This window comes from Chelmon rostratus, chromosome 11 (genome assembly GCF_017976325.1).
Source record: "Chelmon rostratus isolate fCheRos1 chromosome 11, fCheRos1.pri, whole genome shotgun sequence".
Lineage (NCBI taxonomy): Eukaryota > Metazoa > Chordata > Actinopteri > Chaetodontiformes > Chaetodontidae > Chelmon > Chelmon rostratus.
This window is the reverse complement of record NC_055668.1, coordinates 6953892-6976017: the sequence shown is the minus strand read 5'-3', so window position 1 is coordinate 6976017 and position 22126 is coordinate 6953892. Positions and strand designations below refer to the sequence as shown.

General features: G+C 43.1%; 2 protein-coding genes across 3 annotated transcripts; both read left to right on the top strand.

Moving 5' to 3' along the window:
* The first annotated feature begins 950 nt into the window (after positions 1–950).
* eif3s10 (eukaryotic translation initiation factor 3, subunit 10 (theta)) lies at positions 951–10108 on the top strand. The gene is made up of 22 exons (XM_041947605.1): positions 951–1107; positions 1600–1790; positions 1888–2024; positions 2322–2485; positions 2765–2964; positions 3230–3438; positions 3526–3697; positions 3945–4049; positions 4197–4295; positions 4419–4535; positions 4662–4847; positions 5080–5427; positions 5532–5636; positions 5712–5825; positions 6013–6135; positions 6509–6662; positions 7080–7261; positions 7457–7539; positions 7638–8140; positions 8276–8408; positions 8518–8699; positions 9216–10108. Exons 1-22 carry the CDS (start codon positions 1059–1061, stop codon positions 9398–9400), a joined length of 3741 nt encoding a protein of 1246 aa, XP_041803539.1. The 5' UTR covers positions 951–1058; the 3' UTR covers positions 9401–10108.
* A 2528-nt stretch (positions 10109–12636) lies between these two features.
* Positions 12637–17161, top strand: emx2 (empty spiracles homeobox 2). Of its 2 annotated transcripts, XM_041947606.1 has the most exons (3): positions 12637–13275; positions 14463–14647; positions 16137–17161. In XM_041947606.1, exons 1-3 carry the CDS (start codon positions 12885–12887, stop codon positions 16302–16304), a joined length of 744 nt encoding a protein of 247 aa, XP_041803540.1. In that variant the 5' UTR covers positions 12637–12884; the 3' UTR covers positions 16305–17161. The 2 variants fall into 2 exon arrangements, with proteins under 2 accessions (XP_041803540.1, XP_041803541.1); XM_041947607.1 differs by lacking the exon at positions 14463–14647.
* Positions 17162–22126: the final 4965 nt, after the last annotated feature.

The window sequence follows — 22126 nt, the reverse complement described above, 5'->3', positions numbered from 1 at the left end:
ATATTTTAGCTACATTAGGCCTTCGCTGAAATTAGCAAAGCGATTTAAATATTTCTCAAAGCAGAATAGCCCTGCTTGAAGAAAACTAGCTGGATCAAAATTGCTTACAAACAACAGAACTTTAGAGTTAGACTGACCAAAAAACACCACAGAAACGATTTTTGCTTACTCTTTTAGGCTAGCATTGCCTTTCACTTTGATGTCAACGACATAATTCAACTCTCTATTTTGATGATTGTTGTTTTAGGTGTATACCTTTACATAATTTCATTTAATGGACATTTTACGAGTGTTACCTGAATGTACCATTAGGGAAGCTCATACGGGAACTTTACACACCCAGAGTTGCCAGGTTTGTTAAACACTTGATATTACAGGTATTTTAACGCTGCTGTCCATTTTATAATGCGTCAGTAGGAATATTTATTAAACATTTATTCTAAACAAATGCAAAGGGATTATGCTATTAATGCAGTTCTCAATATCTGAGATTACATATACTTTATTTATTTGATAAATAAGTACTTTTAACACTCATGGTCACATATCAGTGAATTACAGATAACATGTGGCGGCAAAAATAATAATAATAGATCATAGATCGAGAGAATAAATTCAGGATTCTCCAACATATTAACTCATGCAGATGCTACAGAGAATCAGTGGCTCCTGATAGAATCCTGCTAGAATTTTTAGATGTTTGCACGAACACATTCAGAATCACCCACAAACACAGTGATGCGCAAGTTTACTAACATGCACATTAAACTGATTAAGCAAAGATAACTACAATGAAAACCTAACTACGCGTTTATAACCTTTTATATTGTTGTTGAGGCAGAATTGAATTTCAATAGTCTGTTCTTGGGGTAGACACTTTGATAGGGAGACAGCGCGTGACGCACCTGGCAACCCTAGCTAGGCCACTCACGAGGACGTTCTTCCTTTCTCAGCCAGCACCGTTGTAGCGGATGAGTGCGTGGCGTGGATGGACTGGTGAAATTTGTCAAAATTCATTCAAGTCAGCCAGCTTTGAGTTTCACTAGAACGCCATCAACATGCCGGCGTATTTTCAAAGGCCAGAGAATGCCCTGAAACGGGCGAACGGTGAGTGGAAATACAGCTTCGTGTTTCAAAGATGTCAGACATTCATGCTAACCAGCTAACGTTAGCTGACTTTAGCTTTCGCATGCCTCGTCAGTAATGCTGCGGCGTAGTTAGCCGGGTTAGGTGCTAGCCAGTAGTAGCTGGAATGGCGGGGAAGCCATATCGCTTTCTTACGGCTACGTTAGTATTTTACTAACCGTCTGTGCCATTTTCGTGGTACTGACCAGTGTACAAAAGCAGTGGAATTTTAGTCATATAGCGTAAGCAGCTGTTAGATAAGTGTTAGCTGGCACTCGTGACAGCTTTCTAATGACAATGCCTGTTCCCTAGCACCACGGGCCTACCTGTGTCAGGCAGATTTGTCTAACGTCGGCTAACCACGGTATTTTAATGTGCTGCGGGGTTAGTGCTAAAGTTTTGTGGTGTTTGTATGCGATCGACATTGACCTGTGATGAGCTTACACTAGTCAATTTTTCGTCCTGATGATGCAGAGTTCCTTGAGGTTGGCAAGAAGCAGCCAGCCTTGGATGTTTTGTACGATGTCATCAAGAGCAAGAAACATCGAACATGGCAGAAGATCCACGAGCCCATCATGCTCAAGTACCTGGAGCTCTGCGTGGATCTCCGCAAGAGCCACCTGGCCAAGGAGGGTCTTTACCAGTACAAGAACATCTGCCAGCAGGTGCGTGAGGAGAAACCTGTGATGTTTGCACACATCAGGTAGTTCTTGACACCAAGGTCTTTTGGAGTCAAAGTGTAATGCTTGTCTTTGCTTTCAGGTGAATATCAAATCTCTGGAGGATGTCGTTAGGGCTTACCTGAAGTTGGCAGAGGAGAAGACTGAGACAGCCAAGGAGGAGTCCCAGCAGATGGTCCTGGACATCGAAGATCTGGACAACATCCAGACTCCTGAAAGGTGAGGATGTTCAAATGTTGGATGCAGAAATTATGTGAAGTAACTGTCAGGCTTCCTCCAAACAATTCTCAACAATATGTATAAAAAAGAAAATTAGGCGTACGATATACATAAATAAAATACATTTATAGGCAGATGTACAGTAATGATGAAATTAATAAACTATTTTGTATTAAACAAGCAAGATATTTGTATGTTATATAGTAAACTAATGGCACAGCTGAAGGTATAAGGCAATTTGCAGGTGCTTGATACATTTAAGGTGGATTATTGATTTTGAGCTTGTTGTGAATTCAGTGTGCTCCTGAGCGCTGTGAGTGGAGAGGACACTCAGGATCGTACTGATCGCCTGCTGCTCACTCCCTGGGTGAAGTTCTTATGGGAGTCTTACCGCCAGTGCCTGGACCTGCTGCGGAACAACTCTAAGGTTGAGCGCCTGTACCATGACATTGCTCAGCAAGGTAGTAACACACACTGAACACCTTTTATGAAATCCTTCTTGTATTAATTCCATCTATTATTGTCTAATATCAGTGTGATACTTTAATTGGTCCCATCATAAAATCTACATTTAAAATTTCCGTGTAAATATTGCTTTTATCTTTACCTAATTTTATAAAATTATACTGCTTTAAAGCATCATTAAAGTAAAGGCCTACCTAAAAAACATCAGCCATAAATTACGTGTTGTATCTTGTATACTAATTGTTGTAGATAATATCTGTTTATTGTTTCTGCAGCATTCAAGTTCTGCCTTCAGTACACCCGCAAAGCAGAATTTCGCAAACTGTGTGATAACCTGCGCATGCATCTGGGTCAGATCCAGCGCCACCACAACCAGAGCACTGCTATCAATCTGAACAACCCTGAAAGTCAGTCTATGCACCTGGAGACACGTCTGGTGCAGCTGGACAGCGCCATAAGCATGGAGCTCTGGCAGGTCTGTCTACCTAACATTGAATCTCTCAAAGGACCATATCAGCATGCATGCATGTTCTCAGTCTACTTAATATTGATTGAAACATATGAAACATTCTCAAAATGCTTTAGAAAGTAGTCAATAGTAAGGTAATATAAACATATGATGTATGACTAAACATATTTTAATGTCCTCCCAGTGTCCTCCTGTATAATTACATATGTGACACATGTGCAAAGTAAAAATTATACTGTTACTGATGTATGTATTGTTTCTGTTTTTACAGGAAGCATTCAAGGCTGTTGAAGACATCCATGGCCTGTTTGCTCTTTCCAAGAAGCCTCCCAAACCCCAGCTGATGGCCAACTACTACAACAAGGTGTCTACTGTCTTCTGGAAATCTGGAAATGCTCTCTTCCACGCCTGCACCCTCCACCGGCTCTATCACCTCTCAAGGGACATGCGTAAGAATCTGACCCAAGATGAGATGCAGAGGTAACATTATCTCATTATCTGGTGATGAATGCAAGTTTTACTCTGATAGTGACCAAATGGCTAATAATGCTTAATTTCAATCTACAGGATGTCCACCAGAGTCCTCCTGGCCACACTGTCTATTCCCATCACCCCCGAGCGCACTGACATTGCTCGGCTGCTGGACATGGATGGCATCATTGTGGAAAAACACCGCAGGTTGGCCACCCTCCTGGCCCTGCAGTCTCCACCAACCAGGCAGAGTCTCATCAATGACATGGTACATTATGTGCATAACAAAGAAGCTCTGTTTAGTGTTTCAGGTTTCAATCAGTGCCCCCAGAATATTTTAAGACTTTTACTAAGTCTGAAGCTCTTGATTGTTTGCTTTTGTGAAGACTTGTGTCCTTTCAAGCAAGTTTTGTTAGAACTTTGGCCTTTCTCCTGAATTTTTGAAACTGTTCTTAATAATAAATATTTGCTGAACGATGTCTTTACATATGCATATTTTCATGTTTGCATTCCAGGTGAGATTTAACTTGCTGCAGTATGTTGTACCTGAAGTAAAAGAACTTTACAACTGGCTTGAAGTAGACTTTCATCCTTTGAAACTGAGCGGAAGAGTGACCAAGGTAAACAGTCTGGTAGAAAGTAGGAAAATATATCATCCATCTATGTATTATTTTTAGTTGCAGTTAATGTTATTTTAATAAGTTAAATGTATTGTGGCTAGTCCTATGTTATCCCTGTGTATACTGACAAACTTACTCTCTGACAAGGTGTTGAACTGGGTGAGAGACCAAGCAGAAAAGGAGGCTGATCTGCAGCAGTATGTCCCTCATCTACAGAGTAATACAATCCTGAGGCTCCTGCAACAGGTAATTCTCTTGATTCTTATGCATTCCCCTGGGATGCTCTCCTAAATCACATCTGTACCATAATAACAATAATAATAACAATAAATAGGTAGAAATCTCATTAATCTGCATCCATCATTCCAGGTCGCACAGATCTATCAAAGCATTGAGTTCACCCGTTTGGCCTCCCTGGTTCCATTTGTGGACGCCTTCCAGCTGGAGCGCTCCATTGTGGATGCTGCCCGGCACTGTGATCTGCAGGTAAGGTTGAGTTGAGGAAAGATTATGCATTTTGGATACATAAACAATATTAATAAACCAGCAAAAGTGTTATTACAGTCATGAGAATGTTAAAAGTTTATCATAGTATTTCCTTTTTTCCTTTAGGTCCGCATAGATCACACCTCTCGAACTCTGAGCTTTGGCTCTGATCTGAATTACTCGACCAAAGAGGATGCCCCTGTTGGTCCTTTCCTTCAGAACATGCCCTCAGAGCAGATAAGGAACCAGCTGACTGCCATGTCTGCTTCTTTGGCCAAAGCCATCCAGGTCATAAAGCCTGCCTCCATCCTGGTGAGTCCACTGTCTCACTGAGCTTGTGTATGTACACACTCAGACCAGAGACGCCTGATCAGTGACCAACATTAGTTTTTTATATACTCACACATAATGCTAACAGACACAAACGTACATGCATCTTCATGTGGTATGACACTACCAATTCATGATTAGTCTATTTTGGCACAATAAACTCTGCTCTATTCTCAACTTCAAATTGCATTTTGATGTTTTTGACACTTCTCAGCAAGAGCGTGAGGAGCAGAACCAGCAGGCCATCGCTGCGTATCTTAAAAATGCCCGCAAAGATCACCAGCGCATCCTGGCTCGTAGGCAGACTATTGAAGAGCGTAAGGAGCGCCTGGAGAGCCTGAACATTCAGCGTGAGAAGGAGGAGCTGGAGCAGCGGGAAGCAGAAATGCAGAAGGTTCGCAAGGCTGAGGAGGAGCGTCTGCGCCAGGAAGCCAAAGAGAGGGAGAAGGAGCGCATCATGCAGGAGCACGAGCAGATCAAGAAGAAGACAGTCCGTGAACGACTGGAGCAGATCAAGAAGACTGAACTTGGAGCCAAGGCGTTCAAAGATATTGATATTGAGGTAAAATGTAACCAACTCGATTCATCAGGTTGAACTCCATATTGCACGAATAGGTCATTGTTATATAAAGTTAAAAGGTGAGACTAACAAATCTGTTTTAACAGGACCTTGAGGAGCTGGATCCTGACTTCATCATGGCCAAACAGGTGGAGCAGCTGGAGAAGGAGAAGAAGGAACTTCAGGAGCGTCTGAAGAACCAGGAGAAGAAGGTAACTGAGTGACACATTAGTGAAAATATCGGTCACCTTGATGTGAATTGGACAATAATTTTTCTTTGTCTTCAGATTGACTACTTTGAGAGGGCAAAACGTCTTGAGGAGATTCCTCTTATTAAGAAGGCTTATGAGGAGCAGCGCATCAAGGACATGGAACTATGGGAGCTCCAGGAGGAGGAGAGGGTATTTAAAAAATTTATATATATATTCTTCATATACACACATACACACACACACACACACACACACACACACATCCTTACATACATACATACACACACACTGATTGGAAAATGACAAACAGATGAAGGACATTGAGTATACACAGGTGGGTTTGTAGAATGTAAGAATTTCCTTTTTTTTCTTGTAGATCAGTAACATGAAAGTTGAACGGGAGAAGGCTCTGGAGCACAAGAAACGCATGTCAAGGATGATGGAGGACAAAGAAAACTTCTTGTCCAAAATAACTGCTGCTCGTAGCTTCATTTATGAGGTAAGACCATTTAGTCCTCCAAAAAGTGAAACTGAGCACTAATGCAGTAGACGCTCCTGTTTTTTTCTACCGCTTTGCTATCACAAGTAAACTGGACCACAAAGTTAGTGTGTGTGTACGCTTGTGCGTTTTCAGTCACATTTCTGTATAAAGTGCATTGCACTGTGCACCTAAGTTGACCATGCACTTGTTGACAGATGCCACCTGGTGGTTGTTGGAGCACACAACAACTCACGGGTGTTACAATTGAAATGCAAATTACCTTAAGTGCCCCCCTGCTGGTACCGTGGTAATGATGCAGCACAGGGCCATTACTACATAACAGCTATATAACTGGAGCAATGGTTTCAAATTCACTATTCTGTCTTTGAAGGAAAAACTGAAAGCTTTCCAGGAGCGCTTGGTGGAGGAGAGGAAGAAGCGTCTGGAAGAAAGAAAGAAGCAGCGCAAAGAGGACAGGCGTAATGCTTTCTACCGTCAGAAAGAGGAGGAGGCACAGCGTATCCACGAGGAGCAGCTCAAAAAAGGTAATTAATTTCTGTTAATTTCATGTGTACTGGGACACGGATGCCTGTGAGCCAATGACTCGTGATAAAGGAGGGGCATGGGTTCATATGCTGCAGGAAATTACCACCAGGTAGGGAAAAGGAGGAAATTGTTGTGATTGATGACCGTAATGGTTCCTTTCAGGGACATTAGTACTACAGGGAAGAACTGAGCCGTTGCCCAGAAAGCCCACCGAGTTTTCATTTTGCTGGGTGACCATTACATGAAAATGAAAAAAGTGAAACTGCACATGACAAAGTTTCAGTCGGGAAAATGTTTTCCAATTTATTCCTTGGTGCTTTTCTGATTGTGGCGGCCACTCCCTGCTTGCTTTCTTATTCTGTCACAGTATATGTAGTTTGCACCCGTCTCATGTGATACTCTTGCTGTTGTTACAGAGCGCGAGGAGCGTGAACGCCTGGAACAAGAGCAGCGAGAGGAGGAAGAGAGGGAGTACCAGGAGCGTCTGCGCAAACTGGAGGAGCAGGAACGAAAGCAGCGTGCTCGTCAACAGGAGATCGAGGAGCGAGAACGCCGTCGTGAGGAGGAGAGACGGGGTCCCCCGGAGGAGAAAGCCAAGGTACAAATGATTTTTGTTTTTAAACTGATCATCAGAGCCTCCAGTTACTGAGTCACTCAGTTGAAGTTGCATGCAAATATGAAAGTCTAGTGCCTAGATTAGAAAAATCATTAATGTTTCAAACACAATACAGACCTTTTGGCAACCTTGATGCATTGGCACAGTGTCTCTGATGAAAATCTTCTGCTCATTTAGGAGTGGGGTGAGAAGGAGGAGGGTGGATGGAGGAAGCGCACAGAGGGAGGCGATTCAGAGTGGCGTCGTTCTGTGCCTGAAAGGTATGTGTTGGTAACTCAACGTAATCCTGCTTTTTTAAATTGTTAAATCCATTAAACCATGAGGGGCGTCTCCAACAATACCTGTGCTCTCTTCAAAGGGATTGGAGACAGGAGGGCCGTGATGATGACAGAGAGGAGAGAGAGGTTCACATCAGGCGAGGAGAAGGTCCTCGTAGGGGCGGAGATGATAGAGGGCCCCGCAGGGGCTTTGATGATGATCGAGGCCCGCGTCGTGGCGGTGATGATGACCGTCCTATGCGAAGAGGGATGGACGATGACCGTGGTCCACGTAGAGGCTTTGATGATGACCGCGGACTGAGGAGGGGTGGAGATGATGACCGTCCCTTGAGGCGTGGCTTTGATGACGACCGTGGTCCCAGACGTGGCTTTGATGACGACCGTGGTCCCAGACGTGGCTTTGATGACGACAGAGGTCCCCGTAGAGGTATGGATGACTTGAGGGGTCCCAGGCGTGGGGCTGATGATGACTGGGGCTCCAGAAGAGGAGGAGATGATGACAGAGGTGGAAGGAGAGGCATGGATGATGGGCCACATCGTGGTGGTGATGACTCCAAACCCTGGAAGCCCCTGGGCAGACCTGGTAAGCCTGTAGCCATTCAGCTGCTAATCTACGTGAATAATAGTTACTTCAACAGCCAGACTGCTCAGCAGTCCGTGCTTAAATGTCTAACCTATTAATGTCTAATGGAATGATGAGCAAATGCTGCTGTTACAGGTGGTTGGCGTGAGCGGGAGAAGGCCCGAGAGGAGAGCTGGGGTCCTCCCCGTGGTGACAACCGTGATGATGAAGATGCTGCTGAAGGAGAGGAAAGATCCGGCAGCCGCTTCAGAGACCGTCGCCCACAAAGGTCTGCCTGATAGACCTATGCAGAGAGTGATGATCTATCGGTAATAAATGCATCCTCCTTCTCAGTTTTTGTCCCAGTTATGTTTATCAGTGTCACCGTGTATTCACAGAGAGGAAAATAGCTGGAGGAGAGCACCCACAGACGAAGGAGGCTCCTGGAGAGACTCTCGCAGAGAGGATGCTGACCGCGAAGATCGACGTGACCGTGAAGATCGTCGTGATAGAGACCGCCGCGATAGAGACCGCCGGGATGACCGTGAAAACAGAGGCCCACAAAGAGATCAGGATGAAGGTAAGCAGAGCATGATTTAAGAATGACATAACTGTTACGTACTTACTTAGTTTTCCTGTGAAATATATGGATAAAAGCAATACAAACTACTTAGCTTATGACTGAACGCAGCCTTCCACAGCTTCAGGCTTCAGATTTGTCTGATTTACCCTCAGATCAATGACTCTGTGATCCAAACATTGTAGCAGTTATCAGTCACACTTTCAAACTGTGTCAATTAGCCTGAAAGGCTCAGATTAGACTTGCTGATTTACAACATAGAACAAATCACTTTTAAGTAGGTATAAACATTTATTAAGCATGCTTGTCTAACAAAACAGTTGGGTCCACTACGTGGAGGTGTTTTACTCAGCCAGCAGAGGTCGCTGTTTTCCTGTAAATGACTGCTACAGCAGCTGTTTTAGAAAGATAACCACAGAGTTGGACACATAAATAAGCTTTTGAGCTGGAACTACACTTGTAAAATCATTATGTTTCTGCTTGGAAATGTCCTAATGAGCATCTTTGTTTCCTCAGGAGGTTCTTGGCGTCGTGGAGGCGATGATAAGAGGGAGGAGCGGGACAGGGAGCGTCCCAGAGAGAGAGACAGGGAGCGCGAGCGTGAAGCTGATGGAGAAAGGGGCTGGCGTTCTGACAAAGAAAACCCTCGTCGCACCAAGAATGAGACAGATGATGATGGCTGGACCACTGTCCGCCGCTGAGCAATGACCTCTGTATCCACTTGGCTCAGTTAATAATTGGTTTTGAAAACAAACAAACAAAAAAAAAACATTCAGTATCCCATCAGCCAGATAGCCACAGTGATGAATTAATGGCCACAAACTCCTGATGCTCACATGCATTATTCCTTTGAATGAGATATTTGTAGACTGTAGTTTTCCTGGGGATTAGTTTCCCTTTATCTTGATTTTCAGCAGTTTTGAATCAGACTATCCAAAACACCATCAACCACTTGTGTGTACTTAGGCCTCATGCAAACCATCAATGTAAACATGACTGCCCCCAGTGGTCAGGAGTGTTATTACCATACATGATGAGGTGAAACAGACTAAACGGAAAACCGATGTATCTGCTCCAACTTTCAATGCAAACTCAGTATATCACCAACTGCCTCTTTTAAATAATTAACCTTTGCATAGATGTATGGCACTGATCCACAACTCTTGTAATGGCAGTGACTAGGAAATTGTCATTTGCGTCAATAATCTCTGCTCTACATCTAATGTTTCAGACGCTTCTTAACCTGGTAAAGAATCTGTGGAATTTACATTTTGGTGTGCATGCTTAGAGTATTAAATTGGTCTTGCTTGATATCCAGTATGTGGTTCTATCTTGCTGCAGTCAATGGTATCAAACCAGGTTGCATGTGTACAGATTGAGCCTTTATTAATAAAGATGTTTGCTCACCACCTACTTGTTCACTGTGTCTCAAATGTTATATCACCATTAAAGATTGAAACACATTTATCAGTTTGAGTACAAAAGTGTCATTTAATACTGTGGTTCCATCCTGGGGGTTGGATTCCTCCTATGGGGTTGCAGGATAAACTGGACAGGTCACGATAGGAGCACAGACTGTGACTTCTGACTTAAGTCTGAATGTTACCTCTACAAATTATGAGAAAAAGGTGAAATATGCGCTCTGTGGTCAGGGCATGCTTTGTTTTAAAGGTTACTACAGGTCATTTGACTTGGTGACAGGTGTCAGAATAGCCGATTTTGCAAATATCTTCCAGTGTCCATAATAGTTATTATGATTGAACTTTTCTGAAGTACCTCTTACAAACTTAAGTTGTGAAAAAGCAACTTGATAGTGAACTGTGTTGGTAACCTGTGTACATTGAGGGGGCTTAGAGAGCAATCTTCCCAACAGTGTCATCTCTAGCTGCTGGTTGGCCGCTGCTTCTGCTCTCACGGTACCCCAACCCATCTCAGACCTCAGTGTCGATGCCATTTTATCACGCTACCATTATATGACCACTAGAGGTCGGTAAAGCACCGTGGAGAGGAACGACACGCTTCACCGGCGAGGTGTGTTGGTTCACTCGGTGGAAAACTCAGGAAAATATAAACATGAAGGCAGTGGTCAGTGTGCAGTCAATTAACAAACCAGTAACATGCTGTTAGAGGTGTTTAAAAAACCTCAACCACGACGAACTTCTTCAAAAAATATGCTTGTTCCTTAACGACAAATGCCCTTAAATTTGGCTTCCTGGCCTGATTTACAGCTGCTATGTACAATAATAATAAAAATGACGATGATGATGATGGCAATAATAATAATAATAATAATAATAATAATAATAATAATAATAATAATAATAATAACAATAACAATAATAACAATAATAATAATAATAATAATAATAATAATAACTATTATTATTATTATTATTATTATTATTATTATTATTATTATTATTATTATTATTATTATTATTATTATTATTATGTGTCTCATATTTATTAGGTGATGTTAAAAAATCAAAGGCTATACCTTCATGAACTGGCTAAGGCACTTCAAATAAAACATGTAAAACATCCAGCTCCAAATGATTCCTCACAGCAGTGATAATAACAACGTGATCTGGATTCAGGCGTTTTTAAGACGTCAGATCAGGCATATTACATATTCTACAGCTGTTGGTGCTCTGACAGCTTTGAGAACCTCTGGTCTGTAGTTTGTATTTTATTCCACAGACCCTGAAACTACCCGCACAAAACAATAAAAAAATAAACACCTCAAGCAGACTTGTCCATCAGCTATGATGATGATAATACTACTACTACTACTACTACTACTACTAATAATAATAATAATAATAATAACATACTTTAGTAATTATTGCCGTTCAGTAATACTGTTATCTTTATGTTTCCTTAAAAGACGATTTCAATTTTCGACATCTGAAGTCATAATAACCTTATATGAACATTTCCATCAAAACAGAAAATAATACACAAAAAATAAGGTAATCTATTAAAATGTGTTCAAACAGATAATCGCTGTGCAGCATTCTTCAGTTTCAGGGCTGCAGCCTCCTCAGTGTGAGTCCCCGTGCTGTTTGCGTGTATCAGTTCTTTGTGAGGGCCCTCGGTGCGCGGCCGCGGCTGCTGATCCACGCACAGGGGTGACAGCCTGCAGTCACAGGTAGCCACTCCAATAAACACCTGAACAACACTGACACACAGCGACTCATCAGTGGCTCATTGAATTCTGAGGACTCTGTCAGTCTTCACGCAGTGTCCCGTAAGATGCGGTGCAGCTGCATCCTGTCTGCGTCTCCCAGACATCCCATCCAGCAGACATTAAGGGTGTCTTCAATTTGAAACTTTATCCTAATAGAATCTGAACAAAACGACAACGAGACGAGCAGGGCAGAAACAAGAGCAATCTCTCTGCATAAATTCTGCTAGAAAACCAGAAACGGAAGCAGAATTGAGAAATAAATGAGGCCGACTGACCTATTACGATCGTGCTAAATATTTTCCGCGCGCACAGCAGTGAAAGAAGACTTTAATTGGGATGATTTGATGTTTGCGCAACATTGTTGTCCATAATTAAAAACAATAAGTCGCTATAGGTACCGCCGCCATGCACACACCCCCACCCCAAAAAAGAAATTCAGTTTGAACCTGTCATAGGCCGTAAATGCAAATAAGAAGCTACCTTGAGTTTTTCTACTGGTCCAGATGAGTGTGTTAAATGTCCTGGAGATATGTGCGCGCGCGCGTGTATGTGTGTGCGCGCGTGCGGGGGGCTCCTCTCTGGACGAATCCGTTCCGTGTTGCGCGTTCGAGTCCGCCTCTCCGCGCCCCTGCTTCCCATTGACGCACTTTTTAAGCGTCTTCCCCTTCTCCACCTTAAGGCGAGCAGCAGCGGCAGCGACCAATCACCATGCCATTACAGCCTTCAGAGGAAGCTGTTTATGGGGCTGCAGCGCTAATTAGGCTCATGAACTAACAAATCTGCCTGCACGAACACGGCGAGGAAAACGATCACATCCATGGATTAGTCTGGGAGTAGCCGAGCACTTTTTATTTTGGCTTTCTCGACACTGCCGCCGTTTTCCCAACTTATTTACTGAGCAGAAACTTTCCCCCTTTCTTGGGTGTGGAGTATTTTTTAAGCGAGAGCGCCTACGACAACTTTAACTTAAACTGGGGAATCTGGACTATCAGACCATGTTTCAACCTACACCCAAGAGGTGTTTTACTATAGAGTCTTTAGTGGCGAAGGATAATCCTGTACCGGCGTCCCGCTCCGAGGAGCCCATCAGGCCAGCGGCTCTCAGCTATGCAAACTCCGGCCAGATGAACCCCTTTCTCAACGGCTTTCACTCCGGCGGCAGGGGCGTCTACTCTAACCCGGACTTGGTGTTTGCCGAGGCGGTCTCTCATCCGCCAAACTCCGCCGTCCCGGTGCATCCGGTGGCCCCGCCGCACGCTCTGGCCGCTCACCCGCTTTCATCCTCACACAGTCCGCACCCTCTTTTTGCCAGCCAGCAAAGGGACCCATCAACTTTCTACCCCTGGTTATTACACAGATATAGGTACTTGGGCCACAGATTTCAAGGTAAGTCATCGAAGTGCTTCGTTTGTCTGACTTTTACGCACGAAACATGCCGAGCGGCGGGAGAGTGGTTGCTGATTTTTTTTCTCCATCAGTACAGAGAGCAGCACGAGATGGAATAAATAATATGTAAAGCTGTAGCAGAGAAGTTTTTTTTTTCAATTCTCAGACCAAAACAGACATTTAAAGGATAATTTCGCTCAAAAAATGATCATGGAATCAGAATGGATCAGAATGAATTTCTTCGTTTAGAGGAAATAAAATTAAAACCTCGAGTGAAATAACAATAATTGTTGCCTTGGTTTCTAAAGCCGTCTGCTGCTTGGAGCGTCTATTCAGCGCTTAAAAGACCACTAGAAATTCTGACAGCTTTGCACACAGTTGGTCCTGCAGGTTATATATAGCATATGATCTATATCCGTGCGTAAAAACGAAACGAAAGGATCTCGCTGCTCCACAGTTTACGCACAGGACTCGTTGATATTTTAACCAAAGACACATCTTTGTTTTTTTTTTTTTAAAATAAAACGGTGTGGATGGTTATGTGACCAGCCTAATACTGATTTATTATTATTATTATTTTTTATGCTGACATGAGTCAAATTTAGGGTCATTGGAATTTTATTAACCAAGTTGACTTGACCTGCGGGATGTTTTGACGAGAAAATTCGTTCAGAATTTTTTTGCGTTTTGTTTGCTCGTTTTATGATTTTTATACTTGTGATTATTTGTTGTTTTTCAGACAATTTAAGGCAAAATTATCATATTTTAAACGAGATTATTCAAAATTAATTTCTGGAGTGCTTTTTGGCTGCTGCTTATTTCAACGTCTTCACGCTGCTTACATTTTACCTGAGATTTTGTTTACAAAGGCTGTTTTGGAGCTAATTTAATTAGGCCCAGGATTATACCTCAGCTTTTGGTTGTTTTCTTCTTCCCCTCACGCGGAGGTCTGACAAATGTTCGATGAAGGAAGTCAACAAGGAGAAATAATTTACGTTTTCGATCAACTATCTTCTTTTACCGACTGATGTCCGGCTTGTCGTCAGACACCATGAGATATTTCCAGCCTGCCCTCAGCAGACTATTGTCCCGTTGCTGTGCGCAGGCCTGCTGTTTGTTACAGAAATGATAACATCTTGTAGAATGAAAAGAAAAGAAAATGACCATGATTTTCTGCTCGTTTCCAGGTAATGAAACGAGTCCAGAGAGCTTCCTTTTGCACAACGCGCTGGCCAGAAAGCCCAAAAGAATCCGGACAGCTTTTTCACCTTCGCAGCTCCTGCGGCTCGAACACGCGTTTGAGAAAAACCATTACGTGGTGGGAGCAGAAAGAAAACAGCTCGCCCACAGCCTTAGCCTCACAGAAACTCAGGTAAGAAGCACAATACTTCCCTCTCTGTTAAACTCCACATGCCGTCTTTTTCTCTCACCTGGACAACGCGCTCATTTTATTTGGAAATTCGTATCTCCTGCTTCTCGGTGCGTGCCATGTTCCGGCTGTGAGAGCAGGCCTGCTTTCACTCTATGCTTCTTTTTTTCTGTCACTATAAAAAGATATTTCTCACATTATGGCGCAGTGATCAGTCATATGTGGTATTTTTGTTTTTATTTGTATTTTTTGCGTGCGTCATGGAGCCTTTTAAAATCAGGCCGCTATGAAATGAATGTATGTTACTGCATGAGTATATAGAGCAGACACCTTGTTCCCAAAGCAAGCGTTTTGAATAATCAGCTACCAAATTGTGTCCACACACCGGGGTCCATAAATGCTTGTTGTCAATCGGGGACAGAGGCTGGATTCTGCTGGATCAGATCCACTGTCATTGTATAGGCCTAACCTCATTTCAGGAGGGGTTGAATTACTTTGTTTTGGGGGGAGAATGTTGCCTTTCAAAATGGAGGGCAAATTAACCAGTTAACCATTTTATGGGTTAGGCGATACAAAGAGCGAGGCGGGTTCAGTGGATTCCCCCCCCTGCCATATTTAAGATGCTGTTTGAGCCCATCAGCCGCTGTCTTTTGTCCGCTGTGTCTCCTTTGGACGGCGGGGCCTTTGGAGGAACTGAAGGGAGAAATTAAGCGTCACCTACTTCAATTAGCCCACTGAAGGCTTATTAAATGCACCTCAGTTGCCATTTAAGCGCTAAAAAGGGCTGCAGAGCGACAAAGCGAGGGCAGACAATTTATCGATTTAGATGTTGTTAATTCCCCACGGTACCGTTTAACAGAGCTGAGTCGATGTAGAGGAGTGTGTGAAAGCGTGTGTTAAATATGTGGCATGGATGTGATCCCCTTATTTCCTCTTACGTTCACATGTTGGCTCGGACATGTTTGTCGCCAGAAAAAGACCCTCTGACCTACTTTAGATGAGGCGTCAAAGTTTTTCCAGACAGCAGATGTTTGTGAGGCTATAAGTAAAATTCATTTTAGTTTATTCCAGCTTGGCATTTACTTTATTTCCATTTTTTTTTATTATTGGGGGGCTTATTGTGGGACGTCGTGGACGATCATTTGAGTTACATTTTAAAAGCAGAGTGGAGTGACCTTTTATAAGCCGAGCTCGCTCTTTGCGCACTAAATGAATATTAGATATTGGAGTAACGGTTGTTATTGTATGATTTTGTCCTGTAAAGATTGGGCTCTGTGTATTCTGGTTATTGTTTGCTCTATGATCACCAACTGCAGGTCACAGTTTACCTTTTTATTTCCACTGCACCGCTGCCTGATTGTATTTAGCGCTGCTATCCAAACAATGTGTCCCTTTTACGCGCGGCTTTACGCACTGGCCAATCGCGGTTTATCTCGTGACACTGATCCAGTTTTTTTTTTCTGTTTTCTTTCTCTTTTTCCTCCCCCTCCAGGTAAAAGTGTGGTTTCAGAACCGGAGGACGAAGTTCAAGCGACAGAAGTTGGAGGAGGAGGGCTCCGAGTCTCAGCAGAAGAAGAAAGGATCGCATCACATAAACCGGTGGAGACTGGCGACGAAACAGGCGAGCCCAGAGGAAATTGATGTCACTTCGGACGATTAAAAACTATATGGGCGTCTGACTGAAGGAGGACATGGATAAAGGATGCCGTGTAGAGACAGTGAGAGGGTAAAAAGCCAATGTCACATTTCATATCTCCGGAGATCGGCAGCTGAGGGTGAGAGAAACCCGACTGGTGGCACTGCTGTCACCTTGTGGGTCTGTCAGTCCAAATGACCCAGGAAAATGTGACTGACAGCGTCTCAGTCCGCCTACCTGAACCCTTCCACGCACCAACCACCACCACTACAATCTCCCATCCACCACCACCTCATTTTCTTCTCCAATTCATATTGGACGTTTGCACTTCAGAAGGTTTTTTAAAAACAACAACAAAACAAAACGTTTCAACCCAAGATACCAAAACACCAAACTGCTTTTGTAAAACTTGAATTGCATGGTATAGTTTTTTCCTGGTAGTTGTTTTAATTTGACAAGTTTTCTCAACCCCAAGAAGAAGAAGATAAAAAAAAGAATCAATTTTGTTTTTCACTCTATTTTCAAACTGAGAGATGTCGTGCTTCTTCCTTTTTACAAAGTGTGCAGTCTTTAATTAATGATTCTCGTGTAAAAGTGATTGTGAAAACATATGAAGTAGCGGTGCTGCGTTCTAGTGTTTTTTTAAAGAAAAGAGAACAAAAATTCGACTAAAAAAAAACCTTTCTAAAAAGTGAATCAGACCACAGATCAAGTACTTAAAGGGAAGGTATCAGGACATTCCTTTAACCTAAAGCTTTACCAATGTGTCGCTGTGGCCCCATGCAGCCTTCTGTCAGGACTTGACCCTCCAGTGAAAGTTGCCACGAAGGACTAAAAAGAATTGAAAGAAAAAAAAAAAAACTTCAAGCACTGAGCGTATTCCATGTACAGAAATGCTAAAAGTTAATGTTTCTGTTAAACCCTCTTTTACAGAATGTAAATAATTTTTGTGTTTGTGTTAAGTTTGCTACAATTTTAACACAAAGTATACTTCCAAGAAGTATGTAATTGTCAATATTTTGTCAATAAAGTTTTATCAATATGTTGCGCGCAGTAAAAGTATAGGCTTTTGATTATGGAGAGCAGCTGAATGGCGGCCGGTCATCTTTATTCTTAAGGAGAATAATGTGGATTTGGCGCACAGGGAGGGCTGCTGATGTGGCGTTAGGACAGCAGAGTTTGAGAGAGAAGCGCTGCAGCCTGTAATTTGTTGTCTTCAGCTCTGCATTTATTCCTCAGTCTGATATAGGCGGCATTAGTTTTATTTTTGAGGGGCTGCAGCGTCTGCTCCGCTGCAGCTACAAAGAGTCCCTACAAGCTTTTGTGAAAGTGCAAATCAGTTTAGGCAATTATCATGCGAGTAATATGAGGGGGAAAGGGGATGCATTGCCCAGTGGTCCACTTTAATCTCTTAATCCACGGATCCAAGGGGGCTTGGTTGGACATAATTTAGTACAATCTGACTACCCCTCACGACGCGATAAGGGAAGGTTGCAATGTGCCGCAAAATGGGATCTTTGTTTAAAATCTTGTCTTGTAGGCTCCATCATGCTGCAAGCTGCTGAAACATTACAGGGCTGCTGCGAGAGCCCGTAGGCTAAACTAAAAAGATGCAATTTACTGCAGGAAATGTTCCCTGTTTACACACAAACGAACCAGCAGCAGAACAATGAAGACTCCTAAAAAAAAACCAGACACATTTTATTCAGATTTTTTTCTTGTTGATATATAAAACCAACTTCAGTGTTTTGTGGTGCAAGGTGCGTGTTTGTTTAATTGTTTCATAAAGTAAAAAGAGCTGTTTTTGTGGTTTGGGTTGGGGGGGCAATGGCATATAGGGAATTCTTAATCGGCCCATAGATTATAACAGCAATAAAAATCTTTAGAGAATACCATTAGCTTTGAAAAAAAAAAACCCTAAAAGCTTTATTACAAACCCAGCTTTGAAATAGGGGGGATTAGAGGACTGAAAGGGTCCCACAATAGTTAGAAGAAAAGGTTTCATGCTAATGAGGTTAATGCCCTTTGTATCTCCGGACTCCACAACTTCATTACTCCTATCTCGGGCAACACCGAGCGGCTCAGAGCTTCACAATCCACTCGAGCTTTTCCCTACCCTGCCTCTAAAGAAGGATTTGATAGCAGTCCTGTTCAAACTAGATAATTATATCTTTTCAAGTTGGAATTAAGATAAAGAAAGTGCAGTGGAGGCGGTGAGCCTTGATCCGCCGCAAACAAATTTGGCGCACTCTCCCCCCCTCTGTGCGCCTGTATGGACGCACAGGAGACAGGACGGGCTTCTCATTAGAGCCTGGCACGATTTGATTCATTTAAACGCGTCTGATTAAAACCTGCAAACACTTCTCCTCGGTTTATTTTTTGTTGTTGTTTTTATTTTAACATATTATGCTGCAAAATTTAAAACCCTAATTTACTAATCGAGCAGCTGGCCCACCTGCCCGGCCGACTTTATTCCACGACCCCTTATTCTGAAGCGCCCATCTAAATACTGAAACAAGAAAGTAAATACTGAAACAAAAGAGAGTATGCAATAATGCAATAATAATACATTTAACAGTAATAATATAACTGCTTGGCGCGTGTAAGTTGCAAAGCTTGTATAATATTTAAGATAATTTTTTTTTTGCTTCTCATAAAAAAAACAACGCGCCATTCTTCTCAGATCTTGGCTCTTATTAAAGGGCGATTAAGCGCAATTTGAGACTAGGTCACATGAATGTAATTGGTTTGGGCAGAATTCAAACAGTGTGTGTGTGTGTGTATTATGATGTGAAGTGGGCCCTCACATATCACATCCCTCGTCCACACGCTCGTGCTGTGCGTTAAGGGCCAGCTGTGGGGACCTTTGCTGACCCGCTTATCTAAACCTAAGCTGCTCCGCGCCGTCCAGGGGCCGAACTCTCCATAAACCATCGCAGCTCCGCAACAGTTTGATTGTTCCTTGAATATTCACCACCGAGCCCGTTTGGACATTTTGGAGCTGAGCCCCGCTGCATGAAACATTTAGTCTGCGACATGAAATGATTATCCGTCATTGAAAAGAGTAGTCGGTCCTATCAAGTGACCCCACTGACCCAAAACCTCTAATCTGCAATTAGTAGGTATAATTACGCCTGCTGACACCACTAATGTGAGCAGTGGCTGAGGGAGGGAATAGACGGAAGACAGGCCTCGTATTAGTGCTGAAAGTCAATAATTGATCGAGCAGAAGGCTCTTAAGTTGGGAGAAGTGGCCTCTAAAAGGACGGCTTTGGACGGGTTGTCCGCGCAGGGAGCTCTGGACGGGCTTTTCTCGTTTTATGCCATCTCATCAGGGGTAAATAAACTCTCCCGAGGTGGCACCTGTGGGCCGATCCTGCCACAAAAAAAAAAAAAAAAAAAAAAAAAAAAAAAAACGACGTCAGGTCTAACTTGATCTGTCCTGTTTCACAAATTGCCTCTGAAATTGATCCTTGAAACGAGAGAATGAAGCCTACACAATTCCCTTGGCCTTGACATAAGGTGCAGCGATAAATATACAGGACTAATGAGCAATTACCATACAATCACCCTTCAAATAGCTTACATAATAATAAATTAAACATCGGAGCCTCGGCTTCAGTTTCTGTCTTTATTATTAATAACGAGGGAGGGGCGTTTGCAGCCATGATGTGCTCTGATGATTATGTTTTCCAAACGCAGCAACTTCCAGTTCGCCATCGGGTACACTCAGCGCTTATTGACTCGGACTTTCTACATCTGCGCAAAAGCCATTTTAATTACGTCCCTTTTTTATGGTTATAGATTTGAATTTATCCTAATTTAGATTCTCATGGAGATGTGACGTTCAAATGTATGATTACACACGCAGACGCTCACACAGCGGCCGTAAACGGAGCACAGCCTGCTCGTAGCGGCCTGCTGCGTTCACTGGCAGAAATCGTTGGCGTTAAAGCCTAAATCTTAACTCAACTGCGTCAGACAATATATACTGTGGAGAATGAGCTGAAATCACATTTTTAAGTGAAAAATGGACCAATGATGGCAGTGATGTGTAAAGTTACATTTGAATGCAATCTATTTTGCTGTCCCTGGCCCGATTAGCCAGCTAAATGTCCCTTTTTTTCTTTTTCTATTCTCCCCATCACAATGAATTAATTGAGAGCAGGGTTACAGCTTGTAGACCCACACACTAAGAGCCTGGCACCAAAACGTGATTGCTAATAGATGAACAAAGCAGGAGCCACATTACAAGCTTCCCTGACAGACCCACGCAGAGTTTCACTCAGTAGGTTGTGGTGCTCCATTGGCCACGTTCACTGAGGTCACCACGCAGACGACAGACGACCAGCAGGAGTCACAGACCTACAAGTGACGAAAGGCCATTTCACGATGAAATATTCATCGAGAGCTGCGATTCAGAAACACTGAACTGTTTTCCACCTGCACAGACGCCTCTTTCTCCTTCTGTCAGGCTTCTTCTTGGCCTCCGTCCCACAATGCCCTGCGCTGTCCGCAGACACCTCCAGCATCTGCCTGAACTCCGAGCAGCAGCAGCGCTGCACAGGCACAGCTCAGTCTGGGAAGCCTTGGACAGTTTGATGCCTTTATTAGCTGTTTTTTCCCCTCTTGTTATTTTCATCGGCCGCAGCAGTAAACATCTATTTTCAGTGCATCAGTATTCTTATGAAACCCTTCAAGCCCGCAGATTCCTAAGGTTTATTTTCTTTAATGATAGAGGGAATCTGGGCTGTAATGTGATGCAGTTTCATTTGCATATAAGTGTTTCCCACATATCCACCAGCTCTGAAGAGGGCAATTGTCGACCCCCCGTCCGCTGAAGTTCCAAACTCCAAACATTTTATAGGTCGTATCTACAACTAGCATTCCCCCCAGTGCACTAATGTGTAACATATGGTGGACTGTACACCTGATAAAATACCTCAGGGGCCCTGCAGTTTGGAAAATCCTCAATTCGCTCCCTAAATAAAACAAACAATGGCCTCACTAAATATATCACATGTGCCTGCTGAACTATTTTGTGTCTCTTGACCTGCGAGTCCCCTCCCACATCAGCGGCACTGATCCAGTCTGCCAGTGCCGTGGCACAACAAGCAGGTACTTTTGAAAATAATACCACAGGTTTTATAGAAGCTCCTGTTTTTTACCTGCTGCAGGCGAAGCAGGTTGTAGGAGTATGGCTCGTTGAAGCTGCTCTTGTGTCTGGCCTGCCCTGCTCAAACCCACATGAAGGCTGCTAACTCTTCTGTCCCTGTTTTGTGTCATTCCGTGTCAGGATATGATCACATTCAGTGAAATTAGCTCACATCTAAAGCGCTAGCCCGCTCCTCTTCAGCTGTTTCATCTCTGCGACTGTGCTGTAAATGTGGCTACAATTAGAGCTGAAATGTAATATAGCTGCTAGCGTGTGGCCTATTGAACAGACAGGTGAAATTGTGGGCACCTGTTCTTCTATCCCTGCTTTGCACCCTCTGAGCTTCACTGTGTCTCCCCCTCTTGGTAGCTGGGAGGGAGAAAAATCTGCCCCCCAAAAAACATGAAATATCAAGTTTCTGTTGGCCGAGTCTGACGGCAGTTGAGTGCTTAGTGTCTGGAAAGTGAGGCAGCATCAAACACTGGTGTTGGACTTCTGTGCACTTGGATGGGAGACGGTGCATCGCTTTTCCTTATTCTCTTTCGACATGAGAGTCACCTGAGCCACTGACACATATTTAAAATGAAACTATAGATCTTCGGATTTTTCATTAAGTGCTTTAAAATAGACTAGTGTTGACTAAGTGGAACATAAAACTAAAACAAACCCCGCACCAGGAAATACTATATTT

Excerpts from the sequence above, each read along its gene's own strand:
- emx2 (XM_041947606.1), top strand. The coding sequence starts at position 12,885 with ATGTTTCAACCTACACCCAAGAGGTGTTTTACTATAGAGTCTTTAGTG. Across the intron at positions 13,276-14,462 it reads CTTGGGCCACAGATTTCAAG|GTAATGAAACGAGTCCAGAG; the intron begins GTAAGTCATCGA and ends GCTCGTTTCCAG. Across the intron at positions 14,648-16,136 it reads TTAGCCTCACAGAAACTCAG|GTAAAAGTGTGGTTTCAGAA; the intron begins GTAAGAAGCACA and ends CTCCCCCTCCAG.
- eif3s10 (XM_041947605.1), top strand. The coding sequence starts at position 1,059 with ATGCCGGCGTATTTTCAAAGGCCAGAGAATGCCCTGAAACGGGCGAAC. Across the intron at positions 2,486-2,764 it reads CCATGACATTGCTCAGCAAG|CATTCAAGTTCTGCCTTCAG; the intron begins GTAGTAACACAC and ends TTGTTTCTGCAG. Across the intron at positions 7,540-7,637 it reads CGTCGTTCTGTGCCTGAAAG|GGATTGGAGACAGGAGGGCC; the intron begins GTATGTGTTGGT and ends CTCTCTTCAAAG.